The sequence below is a fragment of the Falco punctatus genome (assembly GCF_963210335.1).
Source record: "Falco punctatus genome assembly, chromosome: 7".
Classification (NCBI taxonomy): Eukaryota; Metazoa; Chordata; class Aves; order Falconiformes; family Falconidae; genus Falco; species Falco punctatus.
In genome coordinates this window covers 6,511,571-6,532,998 of record NC_137587.1, presented here as the reverse complement: position 1 = coordinate 6,532,998, position 21,428 = coordinate 6,511,571, and the positions used below count along the sequence as shown (strand labels likewise).

Sequence of the window (21,428 nt, the reverse complement as noted above, 5' to 3'; positions counted from 1 at the left end):
GGGGGTTTTATGCCAGACTAGGTTAATTTTGGTCACCTGGAATGAAAGTGGCCATGAACAGGGTTTGAAGCTGTCTGAAGGCCCAGCTCTTGGTGCTGGGGTCTCTTAGGGAATGCTGTGCATTTGGCATGCTGGAGCGAAACTTCCAAAATTTAATTTCCACTGAATGCAGCCTTGTTCTTATGACCAAAACTGCTAACTGAATTAATATTTCATAAATTTTAATCTCTAGTAGATTGTGCTCACTTTACCTTGAGCAATGGAGTTTTGATATAAGTTGTGGTCACATACAACTATCTTAATGTCCACCTGTCAAGGTCAGTATCTAGCTCCTCAAACAAGAACACCTGGAACAAAATACTAAAAGAATCATTTGCAATTCTGATAACTACACTGAAATTCTGGGTTTTTTATTTTTAAAGACCAGTGCAAATCAGCTGGCCATGCATCTAAGAGGTATTTAAGGTGTCTAAAACTTATTTTACTTTAATGACCCTCAGAAAACCAAGGCAGGTCGTAATGCTCGCTAGCATCTTGCTAAATCCTTACCTCTTAGCTCTGATGCTGTTTGTCTTTCATACACTGCAAAGCCTTGTGTTTCTGAATAGCGTGGAGTATTTATCCTCATTCATTCACAGGTGATAGTCCACTCTGAGGCACACGAGGCAACCCATATATGAAGGCAGAAAAAGTCAAAGTGACACTTAACAGCGATAGCTCCACTCACACAGTCCCTGTGGAAACAAAGTTCAGTTGGAAGCAGTGTGGAAAAGGCAATGCAATCATCATGGTATTTTAAATTACTCACAATATTGTGTAACCCAATTAGGTTACACTGTATTGGAAAAGAAATGTCTTTACAAGGCACTGTTTTAGACAAAGGTGGATAGGAAAGGTTTTATGCAAGATAAAGATCATAAATGGAACTATCAGTGAGTCTCTGCTTTTGTGGTTTTGAACCAGCATAAATTGTATTCCTCCTTGCAGCTTTTTTTTTTTTTTTTTTTTTTTTTTTTTTTTTTGCCAGAATACGTGCCAATGGAAAGTCTGATCAACTCTAAAAAACAAATAGCTTTGTGTGGCTGTTAGTGATATTCACTGGCCAATTTTTAGGAAAGGTTTTTGAAATTTTGGGAGCCGAAAGGTAATCATTATTTTTTAAAAGTTCTAATTAAGATGTCAGACTGGGCAGTGGAATGTATTTAGAATCCCATGTAATTTGATTGTGTTGGCCTATTTAGATAAATTGCTTTGGAAAGACAAATAAACCAGCTACTTAAAATGTCCAAGAGGCTCAGGCTTCATTCCAATGTTTCAAGCAATGACTGAAGCAACAGCCGCTTGCAACCAACAGCCAACCCAACCGTAGACATCCAAGTGTCAAAGTCTGATACGAAGAATGATACAAGTGCCTGGATAACCATCACTAATAGAATAAACAGACACAGCCTTTTTCAAGCACAAATGCTCAGCCTTTTTTCCCCCTTTGAACTGCAGACCTTTGGAGACTAGCATTAAAGGAAACAAACACCCAACGTTCGAAACAGCTGAAGCTGAGAGAACGTCCTACCTCAACCCCCGGGGTTATGTGAGTTTGTTTAGCCACCGCGACTTCTGTTCAGTAAATGTACTAAATCTCCATGGCAAACCCAGTATTTGGAACATATTAATATTGTGCTGTCAGTAACCTGAGACTCTAAAATCCATAGTACTATTCGTGAAAATTCATATATATATATATATTTAATATATGTATATAGCTAGTTTATCAGTTTGCACTGCAACAAACTTTACACTCCTGCCTTTCCCTTTTATCAGCAGGGAGCGTCAAGAGTGGAAAGGGTTGGAAAGCATGTTTGATTTCCAGAGGAAGTAGTTTAGTACTTTCTTGTCCTTGCATGCGTGGTCACAGGGTAAATTTAGGCACAGACAGCTCTCCCAAGAGGGGGCAGGTGACCTTCTTGGCCATCTATCCCAATGGCACTCTTTTGATGCTCCTGGAACATCTTTTCTTCCCTGATCACTGATTTTCTCTCCCACTCCTATGCCAAGGGCAGCATTTACGTGCTCAATAGTGCTTTAGCTTCACTTGTGTTTTGAGATTTTCATGCCGTTGATTCCAAGCCAGTTTTTCTCCCACCACGCATGCCACGTGACACAACCACGGCTCCGTTTCAGGGGCTTAGAACGGGAATTGTGAGGTTGCCAGAACAGATGAAGCCAAACTTTCTCCTTGAGCCAGGGGCACGGCAAACACAGAGGGGCTCTGTGGTGCTTTGGCAGAGCAGCAGAAGGGTGTCCTGCCCCCCCAGGTCCCCGTCCTGTGCCCAGGTTGTACCGTGGGTGATGCTCTGAGCTCCCCCCAGGGCAGTGGGACACCAGGCAGCACCAGAGAAGGTAAGAAAGGTATTTGCTCTTACTCGGGCAGACCTTGGCCATTCCCCTGATTTTGTTTTTTTGTTTTGTTGTCACCGCTGTTAAGGGGAGAGAGAACATCCTCCTAGCCAGAAGGTGAACAAAACTTAGAAGCAATTTTGCATGTCTCTGCAGCTAATGTACCTGCTCTCACACCACCTGCAGACTTCACTGGGAGGGAGGGCTTACACCCAGCTCCCAACCCCCTCATGTGCATCTAAGTTTCCGCAGTTTAATGACACAAAGTTATATTGACATTTAGCCTACTGTTCTTCTCCACATTTCTTCAAAGATAACAGGGAGAACAAGGCAATAGGATCTGAAAAAGTTATTACAACCATTAATTTTATGCTGGTACCCCAAGTGCTAAATCAATCCAGCTTCCGATTCATTAAACAGGTTTAAAGCAATGGGAACAGAGTGTTATGGCACAAAACCAGAATAATCCCAAAGCCTTGGGGAACTGCCGTTCACATGACAGGCATGTATAGAAACTCCCAGCCAGGGCAGCAGGCAAATTATGTGAAACATTAGATACAGGGTAGGCCCTGGCATGTTCAACTTCCCCAGCGTGTTATTATATGTAATTAAAATTAAATTCTTCAAATTTCTTTTCTTTCCTTAAATAGCAAAGAAGATTGGGAGCAGGACTGATGTTTCCTGACAGCTGTAACCAGTCACAGACTCTTGCCTTTTGAAGTATTTTTTTTTTCCTTCCATGACTTGTGCATTTTCTTTCAAGGTCTTCCCATGTTGATTTGCTCCCAATTCCCCTAACTGATACCTAATTCTTCTCTGTGCTTGGCATGGCCATGCCCCCCAGTTGCTCACTTACGTGGACTTAAAATTAGCAATGCAAAATCTACAGAAGTAACTCAAGTCTCTTGCCAGTTCTCTTTCAAAAATTTCAGAAATGGACAGCAGAAAAATATCTTACATTTTCTGATGAAAAAAGTGCCACTGCGCTCTTGCTTTCTGCTTAGCCTCCTAACAAAGGCAACTTGTTAGACTGTTTAATGTCACTTTTAGTGCAGATAAAGAACTTTACCCATAAAGACCTTAAGTAGATTACTGCAGAGTCTTACAGTTAAAGCAAGGAGATGTGGGACCAGGACTCTTCCTGGTTTAGCCCCAGGCTTGCAGCTCTGCTTTGGCTAAGGCACTGCACATACCTGGAAATTAAGACAGCAGTTAAAAGTGTCTCTCTCTCTCCTTACCTGCCATGAGAAACAAGAGGGCAGATCTAATTACAGGTTTGGCATGTGAGAAGAAAAGCTACAGAAACAATGTGAATAGCAAAACATTTTGCAGAAGTACCAGCTCACTGAGGTCAGCAAGAGGCTGATTTTTACAAAATTATTCTCGTGCATAATACCGATTATTTTATTTATTTGCCATCATCTTTGCACCCACAGTATTTGGCATGCAGCATTAAAAATATAATAAATAAAAATTAAAACTTCATGAAATACACAATGGAGAAGGCAAGCAAACACTAAACAGGGTAATGGAGCATTGAAAAGCAGGCTTTTACATCTCATCCCCCGTATAGCTTCCAGCATCCTGCTGGGGCATTGTTTCGGTACTGCAACAGATGGAAGAACAATCCCTCTCGAGTCACCCACATGGGTCCTTCTGACAGCGGCGGACACTGCTGTCAGCACGGACTGTGGTGAAGAACAGCCCCTCCCTGCAATACCCCCTCCCCTGCCTGTGGCACAGACACTGTTAGCAGTCGGCCAAGACTCCAGTGGCCGCAGGAATTGTTAAGGAAAAACACTCCTATATTCCACAAAACAATGGACTTCCCCCCAAACTGCTAAGTTTGAAAAAACTGGGACCCTTCAGGATCAGACCAGGATGAAAATGCTTCCAGAGAGAGAGATGAGTGCCGGTTTAAGAGCCCAGTTGTGTGCAGCAGTGGCTGGTGTTCTGCAGATTCCACTTTGTGTATGCCTGAACAAAACGATGGGTGCATTGTAGGCTCACCTGCATGCTGGGGTATCTCACAAAGGGTAACGCCTTCCACGTTAGAGCAGTCCATTGAGATCCAGCAAAGATTACACGGGCTTCGAATGCCAGTATAAAACAACAATCCACTATGAAATAGCAATCTCCCACTGTTCCGTAAAAAGGTCACAGTTGCAGTGACATACTTGATTAGCCTGGGCTGCTGGAGGGAACGTCATTCGTCCCCAACCTCATTCAGACACTCCACCTTGAAGAAAGCAGTTTTGCCAGGCCCCGGGTGTCTCCTGTCCGTTCCTTCCCTTTGAGCATCTAAATGAGCTAGTCACACTATTTTATTCGCTGATCTTATCTGCTCAGCAGAACAGTCCTGGTTCCTCAGGAAAAAAAATGGTGTTCTCCTGAGACTAGGATGTGTCTAAGGGACAGATCCTCCTTGATGAGGGTGATGGGGTCTCTGGTTCACACATTGTCTTCCAAGAGCCTCAAATAAAGCCAGAAGGGTCCAACCTCTCTCCAGTAACTAACAACTCCCACACATCTTTCTTCCTTGTTAAAAAATTCCCATCTAGATGGGCACCTTGCTGTTGAAGCACTTGCAGCCTATCAGGCAGCCACAGCAGAGACTGACCAGGAAAGAAACAACTTGGACCTTTTATTTTCTGCATTCATTTTGGAAAAGCACATTTTAATGATAACAGAAATGTCTTCAGGTGACAAATTTGCTTTTACCATAGTAAAAATAAGGTCACTTGAATTAGAAATTTACAGGAGGCATATTCAAAAGGGTGACTACACCCACACTGCATGGTTAAGTAGCAGAACTCTTTGCTGAAGGATCTTATGGATGCTCTAAGTTCATACAGATTCAGAAAGTGTTAGCACACTTCATGGAAGCAAAAAGAAACCTTAAAGCTATTATCGAATACAAGGCTTTCACCACAGGTTCAGGAACTCCGTGAAACAAAAACTGTTAGGAGCTAGGAGAACACCCCTAAAACTACATGATATATTTGCAAAGATCTCAATACTGTTCCTTGACACCAGGAGGCAGGAGTCTAGATTAGATGAAGTTTTTGTTTGAAATGGTGCCGCTGTTCTTGGGGTTTACGTTCCCCAAAGAATATTGCTTTACTTTGCACCCAGGTACTTTTTCTCTATAACAGAGCACTTAAACCTTGGGTAGTTTGCTCTGAGCCCAGTTCTTGCCAATAAATGTATAATGAAAGTTGGCTAAATCAGGGGTTACTGCCAGTCAGTGCCAGCTGTGGCCATGGCACGAAGATACTTCAAGCTAGCAGTGGTGGAACATGTGGAACAGCTGGAATTGAGCAAGAAAGGTTTCCTTTGTGAACCTAACCAGAAAGATTCCAAAGGAGCTGGAGTATATAACTTTCTCTGGATTATCAAGAAGCTTCCTTACTAGAGGGATTATGTGCATGTTAAGTAATGATGTGATATCCAGAAGAAAAAAAAAATCTCTAACGAACTTGTGACTAGTTAATTGTCTTGTGGTGAAAGAGGCAGCTGGCTTCTCCAAGGACAGAGGCTAAGAACAGGACACTGGAAGGAGAATTAGGGGACAGATGAGAATGGCTGGGAGAGAACAAACAGGAACAAGTAAAGGAATTAAGATGGACAGGTGCATGTACATAATCCTGCTGGGCAGGAGGCTTCTGTACTGCTCCAGGATTTGGCCTGCTCTGAAAAAAGATGGAATTCTGAAAAAAAAAAAAAAAAAGAGCTTGAAAACACAGAAATATGAGGCCTTGAATCAACCAGGGATGGAAAGCGGATCACCAGAAACAACCACCCTAGAGCAAATTCCCCCTCCAAGTTTACAAAGATTTTAAGCAGGAAAAAGGAGGCGTTGTCAGAACACAGGTTAGAATAATTATCTTTTCTAAAAAAAGAGAAATCTTCAAATGTTTAAGTAAAACAGAGTAAGATTAAAAGATCTCTAAATAAATTTCCTCCTGCCCACAAATAAGTCCTTTCTTCCAGGCTTGGTCTCTGACCAGCGACATGGTGGTTTTCTGAGATGCAGCAAACGATGCACAGTCCCTCCTAAGTCCCCAGGAATGTTTATTTCCATCACCTCTCAGGCTTGGCTCGCTGTCTTGTTCCCTCCTTCTCTCAGCAATGTCCTATTTTCGCCTCTTGCTGAGCTCCCCGAGAGCCCCACCCCACATACTGAAAACTTCTCTGCCGAGGCTCGTTCAGTTACTCCTTCGGGAGTCATCTTCCTGCCTTTCCCCAAAGGTCCCTGACCCCACTGATCTCTCTTTGTTAAGAAAAACCCATGTTATATTAACTCAAACAAATAAAGCAAATGTGACCCACTGCATGACTATTACAAGACAAAAGGATTTGGGAAATGGAAAGTTACGTGTGCCCTGAGGGTAAGATCAGCAGATGAGATGCCAAGACAGCAACTCTCAGGAACTCTGAAAAAGTGACCAAAAACCTGGCCACAAAATCTGAAAACCTATTCTAACTTTGACTTATGCTGGTAAATTTTATGTCTGTATTCAGTGAGTGCCTCGAAGGTTGAGACATTTCTATCTCTTTTTATTCTATTTCTACCACAAAACAGAGTTTACAATAAATTAAGAGAAACAGCACTGCTTTTCTAGAGAGGGTAGGTGTGGGGAGAACTTTTGGAACCGTCCCTTCACAAAGTCATAGAAGAGTTTGGTCCAAGGGAGTGTAAGGAAATCACAAGCAGCATGCACCTCAGTCACTGCTGCTGCTTGCGTCAGCCTATGCCAGATTCAGTGTTACACAGATCATCGCCTGTTTGCAAGTTATGACAAAATTTGCTGTAGACAGACTTTCAGAATTCTCAGCTCCTGGGATAGAATCCAAATTTCAGTTTTCAGCATTCCCTATCATTATTATTCCACAGTTCTCAGAAGTCTTCCATAGACACCATCCTGTACTCCAGGTTAGTTCCTATCTGAGTTCGAGGTACCCGGGGCCAGGCCAGGCAGAAACACCGCTTCATAGTTCAGTGGGTCCCTGGCTTATAAAACCAGCTTAAGGTGGGGCCCACACCACCGACCTAGGGCCAGCTGGAGCTTCTGTCTGAGGACACAACAAATATGCTGTCCTGAGACCACCACCAAAATCCTCGTTAAACCAATTTGCCCACTCATTATACAACAACCTACCTTCCTCACTCATTGAAAAATGCTGTTTGAGCAGTAAGCCATATAGCTGAATGCATCAAAGATGTCAATTAACTTGTCCTCATAGTCATCCTGTCTTCTGGAGAACCATTAGTGCTTCCAGTCATTTTCAAGCAGCCTTTTGCAGACAGTATTTGCTGATTTTCCAACGTTACTTAAGGATCACATATTCTTAAGGTAGCCATAAGGAGACTGGAATAAACTCCTTGTTTTCACTTGTAAAGGCGCCTGTAGGGTATTTGTCTGCCATCACGAGAGCTCTGCTGTCGGGGGATGCTGAAGTCTCCATCAGCAGCTGCAGACTGGTACCTCCTTCAGAAGCAATGACGAGATGCCCCGTTATTATAGCCCAGAACACCAATGACCAGCTGAAGCCACCGGTCCATGACTGCCCCAATTAACACTGATTCCCATCCCAAATCTCCCGGAGTTTTGAAATACCTTTCTTCCATATCTATTGACTCCTGGGAGAATTCTAGAACCTGTTCTTTAGGAAAGATGAGTTGAACCATACTAATACAAAATTTGCGCATATATTTCTACTTTTAAAAGATTTTAAAGGCACCTGTAGTAAGATTGCTTCTTTTTGTGGTATTTCATGCAGTGGGATCCCAGTTCTTAAGTGGTTGAGTAATGCAAACCCCATATACTAGGATGCTCCCAGCAATTTTTTTTCATTACAGATTCTTAAGACTATTTATTATTCTTTTTTCTTTCTTTTTATAAAGTGCCAGCAAAATGCCATCGTCTTGTCTCTAGCAGTACTTCAACTAAGCACTAACCTTAAAAAACATTTTAAAATGTAATGTAACTGCTTTGCTTTCACCGTGTCCATTGCAAGCTGCAGATGGAAATAAGAAGCATGGGAAGTAAATATCACTAAGAAATCGATAAAAGCAAGGTAAATGTACAGTATTTTAGAAGTTACAGTGCATTCAGGGGACTCCTATATTTTTTTTAAAAAATCTTTACTTCTTTAAAAAAATCTGGCAAAACCGAGTATCTTAGAATTGAAGCTGTTCTTTATTCCACTGCAAGGTAAAAATACCAGCCAACATACATTACATCAAACAAAAAAAATTCCAAACCAAAACAAAATGGATTTGTACTTGAAATTTGACCTTCAGAAGCAGTGGGAAGATTTTGCAAATAATAGCTTGTTTGGATAGTGGTTTTTCCCCCTCTCTTTAGAACCACTTGAAAACATATTCATATTCACACATTACCAACTACAAATTAATCTTAGGGCAAATGGTGTAAGAAATCCAAGCGGTTCTGGAATTAATGCAGCCAGGTTTCCTATGGCTCTGTGCCTTACAGTGGAACTGCAATACTGTGTGGCTGACGTCACCGCCAGAATTTGGTTTTTTTTTCGGTAATGGGATGGTCTACACAGCACCAGACCTGCTGGAGTCAGATGGGATTTGTCGTTCCCAAAGCGGGAAGGAGGTCTTTGCTCACAAGCTAGCAGGGCTGATCGATAGAGCTTTAAACTAGACCTGAAGGTGGAAAGGGGGATAATACCAGGCTCGCCCGTCACAAGCCATGGGACAACACGCCAAGGTCTGACGGCAGATTCAGGCTAGATATAAGGAAGACAATTTTTACAGTGAGGGTGGTGGGACACTAGCAGAGGTTGCCCAGAGAGGTGACAGATGCCCTGTCCCTGGTCATATCCAAGGTCAGGCTGGACGGGGCTCTGAGCAACCTGAGCAGTGGAAGATGTCCCTGCCTGTTGCAGGGGGTTGGACTAGATGGCCTTTAAAGGTCCCTTCCAACCCAAACTGTTCTATGATTCTGAGAAGCTCCTTCTCTACATTGTTTACGACTGATAAGAGACCATATAATTCATATATAAGCAACGTGACTTAAAACCATGGATCAACGGATATAATTATAGATTTTATTTTAGATTGGGTATATTATATAGTTATATTAAAATTACAGATTTATAGCCACATCAATGGCCCTACGCTTCAGAAATCAGGTCCAAAAGAGATGGGACAGTTACATACCTACGTCAGGTATGGAGAGCAGGACAGTTCATATCGCTCGGGTTCTCCGTCGCATTTCCCTGGCCTGATCTATCCTCCTTCTCACAGAGAAGAGCAGTGCAAAACAGGCCACACGGATATGAAGAAAGCATTCCATATTGCCACAGAATGCCAGAGGGTAGAAAAAGTGTATGTAACAAATTAAATTGGAATTTGGCCAGAACTTCCAGTTTAAATCACGGAAGCTGGCAAAAACTGTCGAGAAGTCTATCAAGAAAAGTGATGGTTAAAATCCTTATGTATTTTTTAAAATAATAACAGCTGAGAGCTATTAAGGTTAGTATGTTTTAGGCCAACTTACCCCTAAACCTCCAGAAAATGGGATTAGCAGTGGGCTAGCAGCAGCTGGAGCCAAAGAACACTTTTTTTACATGCAATGAAAAGATGCAATTAGTGACTAAATGTTCCTTTCAACTTTTTTTTCTAATGCAAAAATACATTTAAAATATACTTCCGTGAAATATCCGCTCCAATCAAATATAAAACATTCACAGTAAAACCTGCCCTCGATGCTGATTCTGTGGCATCAGTGACTACTCCTATTCACGTACTGCTCGTGTGTATGAAAACTTTTAATTTCATGATTTCTTTTGACTTTGCTACAGGGTGCTGTCAAGCATCAGCTGCTTGTTCAACCTTACTGAACTTAGCTTTACAGGTAAAATTAGAGCCAACATACTAATGTGCATTGGGTTTGCTGGGCCAGGTGTTGGTAGCAGGGGGCTACGGGGGAGGCTTCTGCGAGGAGCTGCCAGAAGCCGCCCCCGTGCCTGATGGAGCCCAGGCCAGTGGCTCCCAGATGGACCCACCACTGGCCACGGCCCAGCCCGGCAGCAATAGCGGTAGTGCCTCTGGGATAACATATTTAAGGAGAAAAAACTGTTGTGCAGCAACAGCAGCTGGAGAGAGGAGTGAGAATATGTGAAAGAAACAACTCTGCAGGCACCAAGGTCAGTGAAAAAAATGGTAAAAAGATGTTTGCCATAACACAACTGCAGATCACAAAAATATGCAAAAGACATGCAAAACCCCTTAACTCCAAAAGGCAAGAGAATATATAATTGAGAACTGAATTAGCAAAATAATTACAGGCTTTCAATGAGCGATTTCTCAGGATATAAGCTCTAGTTTGGCCATCTCATCGTGAGAAAACAGAATAAGAAAACTTCTTTATATGGAATGATGCAACACATTTTATTTTGGGGTTTACTTTGTGTTTTGAAATATAACACAAGGCTTTGCTTTTCCATTAAACGCTTCCATAGAAATTTAGCTCTGTGGGACTTCCCAGCAACAAGGATTTTTGTTCCATTAAATACTGCAATGGCTCAATCCCTTTTGCATGTTTAACTGCATCCTGTTCTACTGACTCCAGTGTTGTCTTTTATTTAAGGTAATAAAGCCCTTACCTGGGAATCCAGATGAAGCACACATGGACAGACCCCACCCTGCAGGTGGATGTGGTGAATCCCACCTGACTCGTGCCCATAATGCCAGGTAGCTGCCTGCTTTCCCTTTTTCCTAAACAGAGACCTAGTCAATATAGTTAGAGCAGTTCGCTGCAATTCATTTGATCGTAGCCTGGGTGTTTACTTTGGGATGAGATGAACGATGCCAAAGATCCCAGGTACTCTGCTGACTACAACAGCAGGTTCATTGAGACGGACGCATGTGTTCTGTCCCACCCCAAGCTCAGCCAAACGAATCTCGATCCCACTCCGTAAGGTCACAGGCACAGCAGCCTTGGCCCATGCAAGGATATCTCTGGAAGCACCCAGTGACTCATGGCCGATGTAAAGACCCAGCCCTACTGTAACGCTATGATACGTTGCCAGATTTATTTTTTTGGTCCATAATGGTAAACAAATGTTTTACCTAAACAAGTGTTTTAAACACACACTTTTGTAGAAAACTAGTGATTCTCACTGTGAAACTACCATCTTAAGTTTGGAAACAAATATTATAGTAGGAGAAAGAAAATAAAGAAAAAATCTGAAAGCATATTGTGTTAAAAAGGAAAAGAAAAAAGATTTTTTAAAAAGGGGGAAATTACAGAGGAATTATAGAGGAGGAGAGACCAGAAGACGGCAGAGGGACTGGCACAAAGAGTATGTTGGTATGAGATGGTAAAAGACCTTATTGCAGCCGGTAGTTTGGAGAGTGCTGCGACATTGTTTTCTTAGAGGCAAGTTAAAAAGCAAAATCAGACAACATAAATTCACATCACACAACTATATTTCAGACAAAAAACATCAATTACATAAAACAGGTCTTTACAAAAGCTTGGCAGTGTTAGGCAAATGATTACAGATGCTGTGCACTGCTTGGAAAAATAATTTATTTTGTTAGCTTACAAAAATGATAACAATTCATGTTATAATTTAAATTACGAGTACAACTAGCAACTTTGATCCTGCAAAGGTACTATCTCCTAAGATGCAATAAAGACTTGCAACCTTGCTTTCAGGAATAGCTGGGAGTAAGTCCCAAGTCAGCAAAAAGTAATTAAGTTTCATGGTTTTATTAGTGCCTCGTTGGCTAACATTTTATATTCTGACTGCAGAAAGTAGGTACCAATATTGACATTAAATTAACCTAAGAACTTTCCAGGTAGAGCCTTAACCAAATTTAAGCATACCTGCAGACTCTGTGGCAAGCTATCAGGTTGATGAGGGCTGCGTTTTGGAATAACATGGTAACAAGCTTCTCATTTTACACTTGTACAATGCTTTATTCCTAAACCTGCAAGAGGTGTTCTGAAAAATGCAAATCGTAGATGTAGCGTTATGTGCATCCATGTGATTCACGCAAAATAATAGTCAAGCAGTAGTTTGGTTGGACTTGATGCTCTATAAGGGTCTTCTCCAACCTAAATGATTCCATGATTAAATATTGTTTTAATTCATTACATACATTTTAGTAAGTTCCATTTTATCCTCCCTGAAGGTGGCAGATAATGGAAACACTAGAATGCAAACACATTGGGAAGCTATCTTGGAACAAAAATATCATAGGACAAAAAAACCCCAACATTAGAGAATGTCCAACAAATAGTTAAACTTGGTTTCATTTTGTGAGTCTTTTGTTAAAATGTCTATCAATAGTGCTGGTATTTAAATGTATTAAATAATTAGCTTCTCCCTACACATGAAAATTCCCATTTTAGGTACTCAACAAATTACTGGATTTTGTTGAAAAACTGATGTGTAACAACACATTTAGCAGTGAACGTGAAATACAGTCGACACACCTTAACAGATGAACTGGGTCTCCTTTAAGAGGTTTCATTACATTGAAAAAGCTGTATTAGCCCACATCAGAGTGGAATAAAGAGCTGCAACATTTCCGAATTTTGCAAATTTCATAAGCTTGTATTGTCAGCATTTAGAAGTACAGTGGTTTTCATTATATAACTAAGTTTGGTTTAGTCTTCTTGAAAAAAACAAAAGTACTTATACAAGAGCCCAAATGAACTCAAAACCCCATTTCTCAGATTCTGAAAAAATAACTAAAATAGAAAAATAAGATAGTGCCAAATTATTCCAAATGTTTACAGTTTTGTATGAAATTATTTTTATAAGATCATGGATTGTTCAGTAAATATTTGTTGCTCACCAGACCACCGCATATTGTAGACTTGCCAACCTCCACATTGCAATAAAAAAGTAGGCTGAGAAAATACTTCACCCCTTTTTGTCAAATCCAGCCTGAAATCATCACTCCACTGGTACTAGAGATGAGGTCTCTGCCAGCTTCCACCTAGACAGGATTTCCAAGTACAAAGGACTAATTTTCTCTTTGACCGGTGAAGTTTTACAGTGTACAAACATGGGTACGCGTGTCCGTAAGGAAGATACGTAAAGATATGAACGGAACTAGAGATGATGTCTACATGGCTAGAAGAAGGCTGAACACACCTGTACACGTCAGCAACCAAGTCTGAAGGAAACAGCACTAGTCCTGGGTACTACAGTGACGTCGGCTTCAGCGCGCTGCCTTCTCTGGTGTGTTTTACAGGAATGAAAAGCAGCAGCACGCTTATACAACCACACAAAATCAAACTGCTAAGATCAAAATTTAAGGAAGATAAATAAGATGAAAATTTAACAAAGACAAGACAGATACTTGTTTTTCCACACAGACGTCCCTATGGATGTCCCCTAAGTTGAGCTTCCATGGGAACGTGGTCAGGCAGCCTGTTGTATTACATCAGGAGCAGGATTCCCTGCTTAAACTACTGGCAAAGGTCTTTCAAGGACTTTATGTCAAGAAATAATTGCATGTTGAGGAATTCCATTCCAGTATGTCTATCTCCATTACATTAACAGGTAAAACAACAAGGTTTAGAGGAATTAAACTGACCTTTCTGACTTCACACCGGTATAGAGACATCCTCATCTATGTAAGTCACTGAAATTGTGTAGATTCTTTAAGGTCACTTGACAGCGTACTGCACTGGCAATAGGTGACTGGGAAAAGTTCAGTGTCACGTGTGTAAGATGCCTAGGCAATCTGAATTTTAGAATTTCCCAACCTAAATGCTAGATTACAAGAGTAATTTTGCAGCAGTTTTAGAATACTTAATGTAAGAAACACTGTATTTTTATTCAAATTAAATGAAAACAAAAGATCTGGAGAAAAAATTACTCTTGCATCAACTGACTTAATTAGGAGTGCTTGTAATGAGGTATCAGAATTAGCTGCTTTTTTAGTTATCCCCAAATTAAATAGAAACTGGCAACACGAAATGACAAAATGCGTTCCAGAACTCAAAAGTGATTACCATTTTTTTTTCTACACTCTCCAAGGAAAAATAAAAATTAAAAAAATCAGAATTTGTGAATAAGCCCATGCAGAAATTCCCGCTTCAAAAGCAATTAACCTTCAAAACCACAGTAATACATGGCATGGATACTCTTATCTACAGTCTAAATATTTATTTATTTGTCATTTTCTTCTGGTAATGTAATACCAAGGCTGAAATTCGAACATCTGATCTATTTGTTAAAACACATCACCCCAGCCAGCACTCCATATGTAGCACATCAGCCACCTCCAATGGAATTATTCCAAGCCTGGCATTCAGTGCAGAGCGCACATAAGAGAATTTCCCAAAGTGTGGGGCATAATTAAGTCTAAATCAAACCGAGCAAGTCTCTCGTAATAAGAGATGACATGAAGTGGGATTGATGTCTGTCGATTAATATATTCAAGAGTTTCAAAGACAGTCTATAAAAGGCTGTCACTCTAGTTTAAGGGTTTTTTTTAAGAAAAATATTCTTTTAAGGTTTTGGTTGGGGTTTTTTGTTTATTTTTTTGGTGGGGTTTGTGTTTGGGTTTTTTTAGTTTAAGAAATTACTCACATTCCAGAAAAATGAAGCATTTCTTGACTTTGACACTTGATTTTTCTGCTTTCACAAAGCATTTTTAACTACCAAATAAGAACAATTTGTCTCACTGTTTTTTAAACTTTGTTGATCTGTCTATTGTTAATTTACGGACCTCTAATCAACCAATGGACAACATGCTACCAGATTCACATTCTGTGGCTAGTGAGCCTCACTGCTGATGTACCTCACACTAAGGTTTCTGCATTTTCTAGCTTTCAGACTGCACTGGAGACGTCTCCAGCAAAAACAAAACAGGTCCGTGGTTTCTGATGGACTCATTGACGTTCTGTTAGTATAAACATATAACAAATTTTTTTTCCAGCTACACTATGTCTTCATGGTTGCAGCTGTTTGGATAAAAATGGGCATTCCCCAAGCTCCACGCACCAGCTAGCTTATGCCACAGATGCAAACTGTTCTCTTGGCCAGCGGTAAAATGCAGCTCATCTTCATCGTTCTCCACACTAAGTACAAAACTGGGTCACTGGTGGTTTCTGTGAAAAGCCTAGTGCCAAAACATAAATTGGGCTGACTTCCCAGTTCAATGCTTGTTCAACAACGAGAATGGCACAGAAATCCACATTTGTAGAATGATACTGTGTGATCATCTTTAGAAAATTTCAGCATCCCTTCTCAGCAATATTTTAGATGCCAGCAACTGTTTCTACTAAGGGCAATTTGATATTGACACACTGAAGAAATATACTTTGTAATATGAGGGATTTGAGGTTCCAGACTAAGCTCTCAGGCAGATCTCCTAAATTACTTGTAGCCTCTTCTTCTGCCTGGAATCAATAATATTTCAGGGTTATTGCAGCAAAGTCTGTCCTTTGCTATTTTCCTCTACAAACTGATAGTAGAATGAATGGTAGCACTTAGAAAACGTAGACAAACATAGTAAGACACATTTACTTTTGCCTGTGAGATAATCTTTAAAAATAGGCAGCATGTGATCGGATGCTAGTCAGTTTACCAAGTAGGTTTTATTTTCGTAAACAAGTAAAAGTGGCAGAATTCATATGAAAGGAGCTTGTTTTATAAGAAATAACTGCCTTCAAAATTAATGACATTCCCTGGGCATATCAACTACCAGAATTATTAATGTGGAGCGTAAGTGAAGAAATGATGGTGTGCCTTCTGACATACTAGTGCATAGATGGCAAATGGGAAAAGCAGTTTAAGATCAAATTCTGGTCTAAATTGAGATGAAAATAATGGACAACTCAGGAACAATTGCTGTACTTATTAAGCAAAACAGCTACTAAGAAGCCAAGTCCCTAAATAAAGAGAGAATTATCCTAAAAGAGAGTTCTTTATGCAGCTCTTGTATTTAAATGTGTTACTTTAATGAAAGCATGTTCACAATTGGGTTCCAAAAATATTTAGTTCAAAATAGCACCAAGTAGGTACCTAAATTAAATGACTGGAAATTTTAAAAATATCACTGCTGCATACAAGGCTCATGACATTACAGATTTTGCCACTATGAAGGCAAGAGAAAACAAAATCTCATTCTTGCAGCCTAAAAAATGGCAGATGTGCAACTTTAGCTTTAGAAACATGAGAGCTATTGTAGTTAGCACAAATTATAAATGCTGGATGTTGTTGTACTTTAACCACAGCAATCTCTTTCATTTTTGTTGTCAACATTCCCGGAGGCATTAGTTTACAGACTTTTTGAGACCAAAGCTATCAGATTCTGCTCTGCTGTGCTTCTGTATACAGCACTAAAATGTTCTTCAGATTTAAAATCTAATTTAGTCCTTTACATAGAAAAGCAAAACAGCCTAGACATGCTCACAGTAAAGCGTTGAGATGAGTTGTGCTAGAGTAGAAAGTATTTCAGTATGTAAAACCAAAAATTTATCCAAGATGGAATCTTATTTAGGGATCACTTATTTAGATGTAAATACCAGCCTTAAAGCAGTTTTTAAATTAAGGCACCAAGAATAAAAGTGTTCTGAAATTTTAGCTTAATCATGAGCTTTTTCCCATTCCTTCTACTACTAGTTTTCCTCTACATCTGCTTCTAAATTTTACAATTATATCAAAAACACAGGAATTTGTGTGACGTTCTCATGCACATCCATTCCCGACAAGGCTGCATCCCCCGATATTGGCTTGCAACTCACATTAACTTTGCTATCAGTTACGTCTTCGAGGTGAAGACAGGGCTTACAGAGATAAATATATTACTAACCCACTTTGAACATGAAGAGTTTAACAGAGCCAGAGTAAAATTTGACTGTAACTAGCAGCTCCACACAAACTCATGAATAAATTCTGCATGTTGTAGATAGGAGAACGTTATTCACATTTCACACTACTCATTTTTAGCCTTAAAAGTGCTATCAGTGTTACAAAAATACCTACTTGCTCCCTTTCAGGGCAATATTGGCATTTTCATTCATGAAAAATCCATTCAGTGTTAACACAGTGCAGAGATTATGTTTTGTAAGCCAGGGATGAACTGACATGCAGATTCCTTAGCTCAAAAGTGGATTTTAGAATAGTATTTTCTTTGTTTTAAGGAATTTTAATATATCTTCTTTATTTACTTTGGTGGGACAGCTAGTAAAAATGTGGCAGAGGTTTGAATATCCAAGGAATACTTTAGCCATCACCAAAGACTAGCTTCCATCAAATAATTGAGAAGTGTAAGAAAATGGCTTTGTTTTCACACTGTAAAATTTTATTTTTATCCTAAACTGAGATTTATTTTTGACATTTGTTCTCAGGATGACATTATTACATAATAAAAATAAATTATTTCAAATACTTCGTAAATACCAGCTCAAAAGTAATTAAAAATAAGTACTCTTAAGTCTACTGTAAAACATTAGGGAACTGAAGGGCACAATATTTAAAGGTTATTCAAGTGACAAATATTTGATGCTGAAATACAGGGGCAGTGCGGATCAGAACGCGCAATATAGAACCACTGTATTTCAGGACAGAATTAAAAGAAACGGACACCTGATATTAGCTTGTTAAATCTGTATGTACTTAGTACATACATATAAAGTTGCCTGATTTACCAAATGCTGAACAGAATAAAGAAATTAACCACCATTTTTAGTGTGATATCACATTTTTTGATTATTTAAAACTACTGCTTTGGACAAAAAATAAGGAACACATCATCAAAGGGTTAAAGTATTAAAAAAAAAAAAATCTCTGATTACCAGAAGGGACAGCAGTTTTAAAGAACTGAAATACACAAAATGTTTTACTAAAAAATTATCTGGTTTTCTACTTTAAAAACTGAAACTGGTCAGAAGAACAATATTTCAGGCCAATATGGAAAAAATATTATTTCTTAAACCACAAAGGGACAGTTTCACATAATGTCATGAACGGAACTTTAGCCTTCAGTAAAAAGGAAACAAAATTCACTTTGTAATATGAACCTCTATCAAAGGTGGAAGCGAGACAAATATTACATGCTATCTGGACTACCATGCCAAGAGGGTAAATTTAAGAAAGAATTTCCTGACTTTGGAGTCCAGAAGTCTACTTATTAAAAATTCCTTTTTTGTTTGTTTGTTTGTTTTGTTGTTTGACTTCTTCCCTTCTGTTCCCCCAGCCCTTGTATAAAATTTCAAAAAAGTATATAAAACTGCTGAAAACCCAGTCACATGGCCAAAGCCAAATATACTAAGCACTGAGCATATTTAAAGTCCTAAAGCCAAATTATTCATCTAGTAGGCATTTCTGTCCTGCAAATGGATTCAGTATTTGATGTTATAATAACGAAGGAGTTCAGGCTGCTTATCCTTAGTTTTCTAACACCGTAAAGCAGCAGTGATACTGTTCTAAGGAAACATACTTCAGATTTGTGATTTACAAGTGAGGAAAAAACATATAAATACATAAAATGGTAAAAGCAATCCACAACCAGATTTTTACAAATTCCTTAGGAGGAAGAGGGGACGTTATTTTTCTGTGTTATTTTTCTCGGCTGAGACTCTTAAAGCCTCATTCATTTAACAAGAGGTGCTTCACCTCAAAAATCATTTCAGCTTCAGTAAAGTGGGTTGGGCAGACATGAATCCATCAGCAATCCATGCATCAGACCTCATTACAACATGAGGTGTTTTGGGAACATGATTTAATGGTTCATAATCTATTTTAAAATGACCTTTCTATATTTTTAGCCGTAATTTGTAGGTACCATAAAGTCTGCAAGCTGGTGACATTTTATTTTGCAATTTTTTAATGTTTCAACTCGACAAACCGGCTAAAATGTTTTAAACACCATATTTCCAGCTGTGCTCTGATCTAATTAAAAAAATAAATTACAAGTGTTGGATATACTTAAAGTAAGTTTAGTTTATGGGAACTGGGGCTGGAGCTAAACACTGCTTTATGACATCCACACTCTTTGCCGACCAGGCCACAAGCAGGTTTCTATTTGTCCTGCCTTCTCCAGCGTGGAAGTTTATTTGTTAGAGTTTTTGCCTTGGCCCTGTCATTGCCGTTGAGGTCGGCAGCGATGGATGGCACTGTTTTGCTTTCTTGACCTTCTGAACAAGCAGATGTGCCAGATGTCTGTGAAAAGCCAATGCCAGCCCTACAACGCATAGCATTATACACGTAAAAAAAGGTAAAGAAAATGGGCCAGCCATGTCCTGGGGTGCATCAAGCACAACTGTGCGCGGCTCAGGGAGCCCCAATGTAAGGAGGACACCAAGCTGTTAGCGGGTGTCCAGAGGAAGGTGACCAAGCTGGTGAAAGGTCTCAAGGGAAGGATGCGTGAGGAGCAGCTGAGGTCATTGGTTTGTTCAGCTGGGAGAAGAGAAGGCTGAGGGGTGACCTCAGGGCACTCTGCAACCTCCTCAAGGGGGGCAGCAGCGGGGGAGGGGCTGGTCTCCTCTCTCTGGTGACCAGCGATAGGGCACGTGGAAATGGCACGAAGCCACGTCAAGGGAAGATCAGATTGGACATCAGGAAAAGGTTCTTCACCGAACAACGGGTGGTCGTTGACTGGAACAGGCTCCCCAGGGAAGCTGCCATGGCACCAACCTGGCAGAGTTCAAGGAGCGTCCAGACAACACTCTCAGTCACACAGTTTAGCTTTAGGCAGTCCTGCGAGGACCAGGGGGCTCGACTCGATGATCCTTGTGGGTCCCTTCCAACCTGAGATACTCTTATGATTCTATGTCTGAGACACCTACAGTGCTAAAAAAAGATAATGTTTCAGAGAAGATGTAAGCTTCCTAAATATGAAAGAAGTCTACAAACCAAAATGTTTTCCATGGTGTTCGTGTTGCTACAGTGCTCTGACAGATTTGGCAAAATTTAAGGCACTTTGGTAGTGATCGAACAGAAGCACTAGAGAAGAGAGCAAAACAAGGACTATCTGAAACATTTGCATTTCTTTTGACAGCAGAAAATTCTCCTGTGATGTGCACTTTGCAACCACAGTAACGCAGCATTGTATCCAATTTGTTTTGAATTAAGATATCTGAACAAATACAACTGTGCAATATTGTATTTCCATAACATTTTAAAATCAGTGTGACACATCTCTTCTAATAGAGATGAAACAGAGTAAGTAAGTGGTCATTAAACCCTGTTATTAAAAGTTTTCACAGCCATACAGCAGTGTCCTTCAGCATGCTTAATACAGAGCATGGGTGAGATTCAGGTGCTGTTAAACACCTTAACCAGATGTCACCCAATAAAACTGTTTAGAAGAATAATTCTAAACAGCTTATAACAGATATATGCTGAACCTGAAGTCATGATACAAATTTCCACTAATCTTGAGGAAATTTGGGTTTGTTTAATATTTTTCACAGCTTAAATGATTGCTGCAAACCGAAGATCACAAACGCGTAGGCACAACACTGTATAATAAATTTCATAATAAATATTAGGACCAAGGTAGTTTCTGAATATTTTTTCATTGGTAATAATATTATTAAATTTTATAAAAAAACAAATGTAAGAACAATTCCTGTACAGTGGTAAACAAGCTCATAGCAAAGATTAATGTCATGGGTCTTTCATTTCATAATATTTCAGGAATAAAATAAATCTAGTTTAGGACAACTGCAGAAACAAATACAAGAGAACAGCATAATCCCAGAAAACCTTTGGTGTACAAGATGCATAAATTATCTCAAGAGTTCATTAGACTCACTCTTGGTGCTCTTTCATTCAAGTGTTTGGCAATAGAGCTGAATCATTCAGGGTGCATCACTCCCGTATCAGATGGAATTACTGCTGTTCAAAACCAAAAAAAGAGCGGAATGGAATTTACCACAGAGAAAGCTGGCATGTTTTTTGAAAAATGTTCTAATGCTTCCCTCTTTCTGCTTGCAGCTTAATTTCACTGACAGCAACGTTAATGGAATCGTCCTTGGTGGCACTCGTATCAAAAGGAGCCATTCTTTTCATAACTG

At 39.8% G+C, this 21,428-nt stretch overlaps 1 protein-coding gene across 10 annotated transcripts in view; it reads right to left on the bottom strand.

Annotated features, from left to right (window-relative positions):
• CEP128 (centrosomal protein 128) overlaps window positions 1–21,428 on the bottom strand; it is a 169,727-nt gene that overhangs the window by 24,774 nt on the left and 123,525 nt on the right. For 3 of the 10 annotated variants that reach the window (XM_080395216.1, XM_080395208.1, XM_080395210.1), the window contains one exon: window positions 1–21,428. This exon is cut by the window's left edge and continues 24,774 nt beyond it. In XM_080395216.1, coding sequence (XP_080251342.1) covers window positions 21,322–21,428 — 107 coding nt within the window. In that variant the 3' untranslated portion in view covers window positions 1–21,321. The other 7 variants (XM_080395217.1, XM_080395209.1, XM_080395211.1 and 4 more) reach the window with 5 other exon arrangements.